Source organism: Phragmites australis, chromosome 22, assembly GCF_958298935.1.
Source record: "Phragmites australis chromosome 22, lpPhrAust1.1, whole genome shotgun sequence".
Classification (NCBI taxonomy): Eukaryota; Viridiplantae; Streptophyta; class Magnoliopsida; order Poales; family Poaceae; genus Phragmites; species Phragmites australis.
Genome location: NC_084942.1, coordinates 23,369,142 through 23,379,616, shown reverse-complemented (window position 1 = coordinate 23,379,616; position 10,475 = coordinate 23,369,142). Strand labels below are relative to the sequence as shown.

Here is a 10,475-nt window from a genome sequence, read left to right as displayed (position 1 = left end):
TTGTAATGTATTTATTTTTATTTTTGTTTTTGTTTTTTCTGTGGTTCAAAAATTGGAAACAAAAGTAATGGGCATTATATCTTATATATATGTGACATTTGAAGTCAATGCTTATGCTACATGGGAGTTCTCGCACTTCCATATCTACATGTGTAATTGTGTAGTTTTTATCATTATTTTTTAAATCAAATGAAAACATTAATTAAATCTTGTCATTGTTGAACTCTCTTGACTACTTTTGATCTTTTGATGAAAATGCTAAATGTGAAGAAGTCAAAGTAATGAGAAAAGAGCTGAGTAATAGTGATTGGTAAAAGATTAAGGAAGTATGCATTCTCACACTGTTTCTTTATAAGAATACTTATCATTGCACTTTGATATGAACTTAGAAGAAGTTATGTATGACCGAAACTTTTGTCTTAAGCTTCTAATTATCTTTTTGACATAAGCTTGGCATGGTTAGGAAGCAAGACAAGATAGTTCACATAATTCCTTGCAAAAGAATATAAGCAAATACATGTGGTATTCATGCTACAAGAATTCCTTATCCCTTTTAGTGCCGCCCTCCTCTTCTCCCACCAACTATATAAGCATCCTCTTTTAGTCTTCTTCCTCAAGGCAACCAACAATTAGCAAGAGGTAAAAAAAAAAGCAGAACCCTCCAACCCCATCCCTCCTGTTCACATCCCCAACCCCAAGCACTACCATTGTTCGCATAGCTGCACCACAAACAAAATGGAGCTCCACACAGGCCTACTCAATAACGGATTCAGGAACAATTTTGAGCTAGGGCAGAGACATAGAGTCTAAGTAAAGATGAATATAAGGCGAGATTATATTGTAAATGGTATTTTGCTTATTCTGAAATTGTCAACACTAATACAGTTGAAATACATACATACGGAGAAATCCCTAAATAAATTTGTATCTGATATATTTATGACACATTTCTTATTACATCTAGAGCCTTGGTAAAGATGTCGTTAAGTTGGTGTTCGATATCTATGTATCTCAAGTTAATCTCCCTTCTTATTGTGATCTCGTAAGAAGTGGAATCTCACATCTATGTGTTTACTTCTGAAGTATTGACTGGGTTATTGGCTAAGCTGATGGCACTAGTATTGTTATATAAAAGTGGCACACTCTTAAAGTCTTACCCAAAATCCCTCAAGGTAGCAACTATCCACAAAATCTAAGAACAACTAGCAGCAGCAACATATTTAGTTTTAGCAGTTGACTGTGTAACACTAGACTATTTGTGAGACAACCAACACACAAGACAAGTCCCAAAAAATAACAAGTACCAGAGATACTTTTCCTATCAATTCTATAACCAGAAAAATCCGCATCCAAAAAACTATAAAGAGAGAGAAGAAGATGCAAAAAACCAAAGACTATACTCAAGGGTGTGTTTGAGATACCTCAAGATGCGCTTCACCGCTGGGTGGTGAGGTGTCCTTGGTGATGTTTAGAAGCGGGCACACAAGTAGACGACAAAGTGAATGTCAGGTCTTATCACCGTCAGGTATAGGAGGGAGCAAATCATGCTCCTGTACTCCCGCTGGTTTACCTTCTCTCCATTTTCATCCGGATCAAGCATGATCGAGGTAGCCATTGGTGTCGCTAGGGGCTTCGCGTCACTTATGTCAAATTTCTTTAGTAAATTCTTAGTGTACTTCGTCTGGTAGACAAATGTATCTTGCTTGTATTGTTTTATTTGAAGTCCAAGGAAGAAGTTGATCTCACCTATCATTGACATATCAAATTCCTTACTTATAGTTTCTGCAAACTTGAGCACAAGAGCATGCGAAGATCCACCAAAAACAATATCATCCACGTATATCTGAATAGGTAGTAAATCATTACCATATCCAAGGGTGAACAAAGTTTTATCAACCAACCCCATCGCATACACATGCTCTAGAAAAAAGACTTAAGCCTATCATACCAAGCCTTATACGCCTGCTAAAGCCAATACAGAGCTTTCTGAAGCTTGTACACTCTATGCGGATATTTAGGGTGCTGAAAACCAGGGGGGTGCTTGACAAAGACCTCTTCTTCTATGAAACCATTTAGGAAAGCACTCTTGCCATTTGGTACAACTTGAAATGTTGAGATGCCGCAAATGCAAGAAGAATCCTAATAGTTTCTAGTCTAGCTACCGGTGCAAATGTCTCTCTAAAATCTATCCTCTCTATTTAAGTGAAACCTTGAACCACAAGTCTAGCCTTGTTTCTCACTATAGACCCATCCTTCCCTTACTTGTTTTTGAAAACCCATCTGATGTCTATAGTATGAATGTTAAGGGGTGGATCTATAAGGACCCAAACTTGATTTCTCTTGAAGTTTTTTAATTCTTCATGCATTTTATCGACCCAATTTGAATCAGAAAGAACGTGTCCAACATCATAGGGCTCAAAAGAATCAACAAATGCAGAATCTGTAAAATGAGTATGTTGAGAAGATTTGGATCTTGTTACCCTCTCACCAAGGTTGTCGATCATCAGCTGTGTGGAATGTTTCCGCTAAATGTGCCGAGGAGCCTCATGTTGTGAGACAATCTCCCACTCATATGCTGCTGGTGCAGGCTAAAAAATAGCTAAAGTGAAAGTAGAGGCTATAGGATCCTCTGCTGGTGTAGAAGAAGGCAAGAAGCAGGAGTCAGCTCTGAAGTAGGTGTGATAGCAGGAAGTAGTGGATCATCCTCATCTTCATGGAGAGCTAAAAGGTCACCATCTAAGAAGATGCTTTCACCAATCTCTTTGTCACATGCACGCTCGAAAGCAGAACTAGCACATGAAGTTGATTCATCAAATGTCACATAATAGGATTCTATGATGGTGTTAGTATCAAGATTATAAACCGTGTAAGAATGACTAAAAAGAGAATAACTCAAGAAAATCCCATTAGAAAAACGTGACTCAAATTTATTAAGATTGTCACACTTTAGAATGAAGCAACAATACCCAAAAACTCTCAAAAGAGAAACTTTCGGTTTCCTCCCAAAGCACAACTCATAAGATGTCACATTCAAAATGAAGCGCAAGAAAATCCAATTAGAGATATAGCTAGCTGTGCAAATAGCCTATGCCTAAAACTTTATAGAAGTCCTATGCTCATCAAACATCATTCTAGCTATCTCCATCAAAATGTGATTCTTCCTTTTAACCACGCTATTTTACTGAGATATGCGTGGGGTAGAAAATTGATGCTCAATACCATGTTCAAGACAGAAAGTATAATAAAGATAGTTCTTGAACTCAGTGCCATTACTACTGTGAATTGCTTTTAATGCACTAGGAAGTTCCTCAACAATCGCAAAGCTAAGCTCTAGAAGTATGAGAACACTTTATCCTTACTTACAAGAAAGAACACCCATGAGTAGCGAGAGTAGTCGTCAATAATGACAAGTACATACCACTTCCCACTCACTGAACGAACTCGGGATGGATCAATAGTGTCCATATATAGAAGTTCCCCCGGTCGTTTAGTCATCACCAGATTAACTAGTGGGTGAGAGGTAGCAACTATCTTGCTATGTTAACAAGGAGCACAAACAAGGTTATTCTCAAACTTATGCTTAAGCAATCCTCAGATTAAGCATAGGACACTCAAACGAGTGAGCAAATCAAAACTCATGTGTCTTAGCCTCCTATGCTACATCCAAAGCTTAGAAGAAGGTTAAACAATTAAGCATCAAGAAAACCAAAAGACTCAGAAAAATCAGCTCTAAAGACTCTCCCTACTCGAGAAATCTGGCAAATCAAATCGCCCTAGAAATAAAGAACTCGAGAAGCATTGCGCTTGAAGCGCACTTTCAAGTCCTCATCTAGCAACCAAGATACAGAAAGCAAGTTATATCCCAGATGCTTCACCAAAACTACATCCTTGAGAGTGAAACTCTCACTCACTTTTACCATATCTTTGGCCTTCACTCTATCTTTTCTGTCATCCCCGAATGTGATGTACTCATGTCGGTTTGTTAGGGTGAGGTTGGAGAATCATGATGCATCTCCAATCATATGGTGCGAATAATCAAAATCGATGAGCTACTTATACTCCAGGCCTCCACCTACAATCTACATATGAGAATAATAATAGGTGGATGGTTCAGTACCGGGGTTAGACAAAATCCTCTTAGGAATTCAGTACTGTGTCATTTGTTCTAAAGCAGTAAAAGTATGTACATGCAAATCAACACTAATGCGTTGAGGGAGAGTGACACGATAGAGAAACATGGTCTGCCAAAATGCTGTAACTCAGAGTCTCTTACATGTGAATCAAAACCATATGAATCATGGTAAGATCCACACTGAGCACCACCTCTTGGAGGAGAAGAAGCACCGAAACTTTAAGATCGAGAAAAAAGTTTATGTACACCAAAATAAGGGCACTACATGTCCCGAGTACTCCATTCCTACTTACATCGCTCATCCCTCCTACGGCAAAAGCAAAACTCAACTGTGTGACTCTCTCTCTAATAGTAGGTACAATGGTAACGTCTCTCGGGAACTCGACTACCAGTCACTCTAGACTCTCTCACATGGGTCCTCATCTTAGGCTATGGAGCTCTCTTGTGTTGTGATGTGGATTTCTTCTTGGTGGGTTGTGGTGTGAGTTTCTTCTTGATGAGTTGTGGCGTGAGTTTCTTTTCGATGGGTTATGATGTGGTATTAATTTTGGACTTTTCAGCCTCAATGGAAGTAGGTGTGGTGAAAACAGTCTTACCATCCTCATTGTAAACCACTATCTCAAAACCCAACCCTAAAGTTAAACCTGCCTTATCTGCACACATATGGTCTTAGCCAAAATCAGGTTTATTTTTCCCTTGCCTTCTGAACATTTCTCCACAAGAGAAAGGAGATACTCATTCTCGGCTATGACTTTTTTCACTTGTCTTCTAACCCAGCTGAGCTTTTCTTTGAAGATAATACAGGTAGAACAGTTCAGCTATACATCCTTAGAATACTCATAACTATCTAATATAAAATCTAGCTCTTTTATGCGCTTGACTTTCATCTTAACATCTTTTGTGAACAAAGAGCAATTCTTGCAAGCACCTAAGAGAGTAGATCTAGACTACTCTTCAAAGAGTTTCTTCTCATTAGTCTCAAACCGATTGACAACTTGAGCATGCAGAGTTTGAAGCTCATCAAGCTCACTCATGACCACAAGACAACTATCACACTCCTCATCCTTCAACGAGCGGGAGCGGGCTAGCATGCGTGCGTGGCTGCCGAGTTGTGGGGCGTGGAAGATGGGCTGGTGGGGCGCGCTTGCAGCCCAAGTGCGGGGAAGAAAGGTCGGTTGGGCTAGTTTGCTGGGCCGCGCAAGGAGAAAAGAAAAGGAGGTGGCCTGAGAGGAAAGAAATGAATTGGAATTGATATGGGGTAAATTCAAATATGAACATTTGATTTTAGATTTGAATTTGGATTCAAATAATATATTTGAATTATGGATTTGGATGCGAAGGTCTGACTTTTAGAAGAGGATTTGAATTTAATTGGATTTGAAGTGAAAAGAAACTAAGAATAGATTTGAATTTGAGAGACATTCAAATTCAAATCTTTACTCAAAGAACTATAAAAACAATAAAATCAAAATGCATATGAGTCAATTTAAAGCAGGAATTAATTTAGATTTAAATTCAGTGCATTTTAAATACTTAGCCAAAATAATACATTTAAATATATATATACATATTCAAATATATATTTTCTTGATTTTATATTTGTTTAATTAATTATAAATTTTTTAATTTAGAGTTAATTTTATTATATTCTAAAATACTAAAACTCCACGCGAGCGCCAGCGTCACGGCCGCTTTGTAGCACCGTGCGCCGACGCACGTGACGCCCTGCCGCGCGGCCTCCCGGTCGTGCATGCGCCCGTCGACGCGCACGTTGAGGATGTACCACCCCACGGGGCTGGCCACGTTGCCGACGTTGTACAGCGTCGAGTAGTAGCTCAGCCTGAACAGCTCCGAGATGATGGTCAGGATCATCGGGTACGCCGCGCCGAAGCACAAGTCCCCCACCAGCACCGACGCCGCGTACAGCGACCCCGGTACGCCGAACGCGATGAGCAGGTGGCCGGGGACGGAGAGGAGGAGCACGACGGCCACGAGGAGCGCCTCCGATCCGAGGCGAAGCCGGCGGCGACGCGGCCTAGGTAGTTACAGATGCTGATGAGGGAGACCAAGCGTGGCGATGCTGCGCTGCGGGTACCCCAGAGACTCGCCGATGGCCGTCAGAGTCCCGCCCACGTCAAACACCGTCGCCGTGAACAGCAGCAGCAAACGCCTCAAGATCACTAATCCTTAGCCTGGGAATGTAGGAAAATGCAACCAGAAATGGGTCCTAAATCCAAACGCCTCAACTTCACAAAATGCCATTCAATACGGACTTGAAAGGGTCCCATTTTGCCAACACCATCCTCCTACGAACTACAAAATTCAAAAAGAATGCGGCAGCATAAACATGCCACGATTTTTTTTAGCTGGCAACAAAAAAAAACAAACAAGCATCCGGCCACATTATCAGAAGACCGCAAACGAGAAATAAGGCAGGCAGGCAGGCATATCACACGAGAAAAATACCAAACAACCTAAACTAATGTAAATGTAAGAACAAGAGACGTTTCAGAAACCGGCATATCAAAATCACCAACCAGATCGTGCTAGTTCTCCTGCAAAAAAGAACGTAAGTTCGTCGCACAGAGGGCATACACGCCCCCACACTCGCTAACCAGTTTGGACAGGGTGTTCCACACACTGGGCAATCTGCATCTACTTTTTTTTTGTACGCGGCAGGCACATATGGCCTTATGTGACCTAAGAATAGTATGTGGTTTCTGTCGCAATTAGAGACTACAAAAAGATTTCTTATGTAGCTTGCTTCCCTTTTTGCTGCACACATCTGAAAGTCATTATTTCTTCTAATCATCAACGGATCATCCTAATTTCTGTACCTGCCATCATTACAACAGTAGCATAACTCAGTTGGAATGGCATGCCATTGTACAAATAGCAAGTATTATAGGATAGCACAGAATCATCAGGTTACGTTTTCGGAGCGCACAATGATATATACTTACAGATTTAGTTGACACCCTCTTCAACATCAGCAGCGTCCGCTTCAATGCTGGAATAAGAGAAAAAACATAAGCATTCCGTGCTCTTGTTACTGCATCAACCGATCAAAGCAACCAAGATAACAATAATAATTCGATAGGACTATAGCTATAGATAAAATTTTATTATACTTTGAACAAATTTTAACATCAACACATATTAAAATCATATTTGAATCCATGATGCAAAGTCACATGTCACAGTATGGCTTTTCCACTAGCCTGATTTCTGGTAGTTATATCATCTAAATGCAGAGCAGCTAAGCACCAAACTGTACACATAATTTCTGAATTCTTATAGTACTCATTAACATGAAGCAAAAGCGGCTACTGCAATTCATCGATGAACTGGTTTCATAAAAAGGTAACTACGTGTGAGGCTTGACTGACACACTACAGACACATGTTTATTGTAAGAAATCTTGATAGGTTGACTAATACAAGACATATGCTTGACTGACCCAATAATGCAAGAACATGTAAAAGACATCGATGAAACATGTCTAACAACCTTCTTAAAGGACCAACTGGACATGTAAAAGAAAACTATTCATGATCCTCATTAAATCTTACCAGTTGAACATTACTTAAGAGGAAGACAAATTTTGGATAAACATATAAAAACCAATAGTGCTAACCTATACCAGATGGACAAAACCAAACTAGCAGCATATGGAACGTCAAACAGAGATCAAATCAATCAGTTTCTACATCAACAGTAGATGACCGGCATTTTTTAAGAATTACTAACACAAGTAATCAGGTATGCAATAAAAAAACATCGAATTACTCACATGCATACTGTTATCAAATTTTACAAATGGTCCATCAAGTAGAGTTGTATTATTAGTCAGGAGACGCAGCAATCATTAGAAAAACTATGCATGTTTCATTTGCATTAACCGGGATTTTCGTTCTAATAAACAAATCACGCTCAGAACAGCACAAACAAGTTATATTAAGAGGCGCAGCAATCATTAGAAAATTATGCATGTTTCATTTGCATTAACCGGAATTTTCGATCTAATAAACAAATCACGCTCATACAGCACAAACAAATTATATTCAGAGGCGCAGCCATATCATCAAACCAGCAGGCAAAACTAACATATTCAGATAACGCCATTCATCCAACAAATTAATCCTCGGCAGGCGTCGAGATGAGAGGAGGGCACGGGGTGTGAGTCTGGCTCACCTCGGGAGGCGTCGCGGTGGGTGCGCGCAGGGAGTAGAGGCCCAGGCCAGAGAGAATGGCACAAGCGAGGACGAGGAGGGCTGCTGCGAGCGCCCAGGCACCCAACCCTTGCCGCGCGGGCTGCAGCACCACGTGTTCTCCAGGCGCCCGGGCTCCAGCGCGCGCGGGCTCCTCGCCGCTTGGGGTCCTCGGCGACGAGGTGGATGAGGAGGGCTTGGCCTCCTGATCTTCGGGCGCGGGCTCCAGCACCACGTCCTCCTCGTCTTCAGGCGCGGGCTCCTCGCCGCTTGGGGTCCTCGGCGACGAGGTGGATGAGGAGGGCTTGGCCTCCTGATCTTCGGGTGCGGGCTCCAGCACCACGTCCTCCTCGTCTTCGGGCGCGGGAGCGGTCTCCAGCGCCACGGTCTCCTCGTCTTCGGGCGCGGGAGCGGTCTCCAGCGCCACGGCCTCCTCGTCTTCGGGCGCGGGCGCTGGCTCCAGCACCACGGCCTCCTCGTCTTCGGGCGCGGGCTCGGGTTCCAGCACCATGTCCTCCTCGTCTTCGGGCGCGGGAGCGGTCTCCAGCGCCACGGCCTCCTCGGCCTCGGGCGCGGGCGCTGGCTCCAGCACCACGGCCTCCTCGTCTTCGGGCGCGGGCTCGGGTTCCAGCACCACGTCCTTCTCGTCTTCGGGCGCGGGAGCGGTCTCCAGCGCCACGGCCTCCTCGTCTTCGGGCGCGGGCGCTGGCTGCAGCACCACGTCCTCCTCGTCTTCGGGCGCGGGCTCGGGTTCCAGCACCATGTCCTCCTCGTCTTCGGGCGCGGGAGCGGTCTCCAGCGCCACGGCCTCCTCGTCTTCGGGCGCGGGCGCTGGCTCCAGCACCACGGCCTCCTCGTCTTCGGGCGCGGGCTCGGGTTCCAGCACCATGTCCTCCTCGTCTTCGGGCGCGGGAGCGGTCTCCAGCGCCACGGCCTCCTCGTCTTCGGGCGCGGGCGCTGGCTCCAGCACCACGGCCTCCTCGTCTTCGGGCGCGGGCGCTGGCTCCAGCACCACGGCCTCCTCGTCTTCGGGCGCGGGAGCGGTCTCCAGCGCCACGGCCTCCTCGTCTTCGGGCGCGGGCTCCAGCACCACGGCCTCCTCGTCCTCGTCGCCCCGGTCGGCATTGAGGTAGTAGAAGCGGTTGCGACTTCCTCCTGTCCCCGAGAACTTGATACAGCCCAGGGGCTCCCCATTCTCGTCGAACGCTGGTAAGGCGCCGACGTCTGGCACGAATCGGGGCTCCATTTCGCTGCGGGGCAGGTGGGCAGCGAACGGGAGGGCTGGGGTTGAGGAGTTGCGGGGAGGAAGAGGACGTTTATATAGTCAGCGGCAGATGAGAAGGGTGGCGTCGGCGTGGAGGAGGCGGGCGGTGGTGCCCTCTCTCTCTCTCTCTCTCTCTCTCTCTCTCTCTCTCTCTCTCTCTCTCTCTCTCTCTGAAAAGTTGGTGGTGGGTTTTGGAGTCGGTGGGGCCGCGGGGGGTCTTGGAGAGCCGTCCGTTCGGAAAAAACGAGGGCTGATCGAGCGGCTCGCGATGGTTTTGATCACGCCAGCGGAAGCGGCCCTGTTCGAGCACAAGACGGCGCGGTTGTTTGCAAAATTTTAGTACATGTTCGAACGCATATGATTTAACGGAATACTTAAAATGAGCCATCTACAGCTTCTTTTTCTAAAAATAAAACACCTTCAGCCAACTCTTTATATCTCGCTCCCTGTATCTTCCTACAGAGAGCTTTTTTTTAAAAAAAAAATTCTATTTCTCTACATGTTCAAACCGACTCCTTCAATATCGCTATTTATTAGAATCCTAGAAATAAAAAATATTTTCAATCACTATATTTCCAGCGGCTATAATTTACGGGTCCATATATGCAAAACCGTTTGCCTGATTGTTTCTCCAAATTATTCGTCTTATTATTTTTCCTATATCATAACAAAATAAGTCGTCAATCTCTCTTGAATTCGTCGTCATCAGATAATGACAACGAACTCATTTTAGTAACACTACACCTAGCATACAATCAATATGAGCTAGTAAATGCTCCACGACATAACGGTTATATGCCTGGATAACAGCTAATTTATTACAATGGAGAAACTAGGCATTGCATGCTATACCAGAACTACTTTTTAA

General features: G+C 44.0%; 2 protein-coding genes across 2 annotated transcripts; both read right to left on the bottom strand.

The window, feature by feature from the left end:
- Positions 1–1,468: 1,468 nt before the first annotated feature.
- Positions 1,469–1,906, bottom strand: LOC133904633 (uncharacterized mitochondrial protein AtMg00810-like). The gene has a single exon (XM_062346102.1). It carries the CDS (start codon positions 1,904–1,906, stop codon positions 1,469–1,471), a length of 438 nt encoding a protein of 145 aa, XP_062202086.1.
- Positions 1,907–8,269: 6,363 nt separating this feature from the next.
- Positions 8,270–9,589, bottom strand: LOC133904632 (uncharacterized). Its single transcript, XM_062346101.1, has one exon. It carries the CDS (start codon positions 9,587–9,589, stop codon positions 8,270–8,272), a length of 1,320 nt encoding a protein of 439 aa, XP_062202085.1.
- Positions 9,590–10,475: the final 886 nt, after the last annotated feature.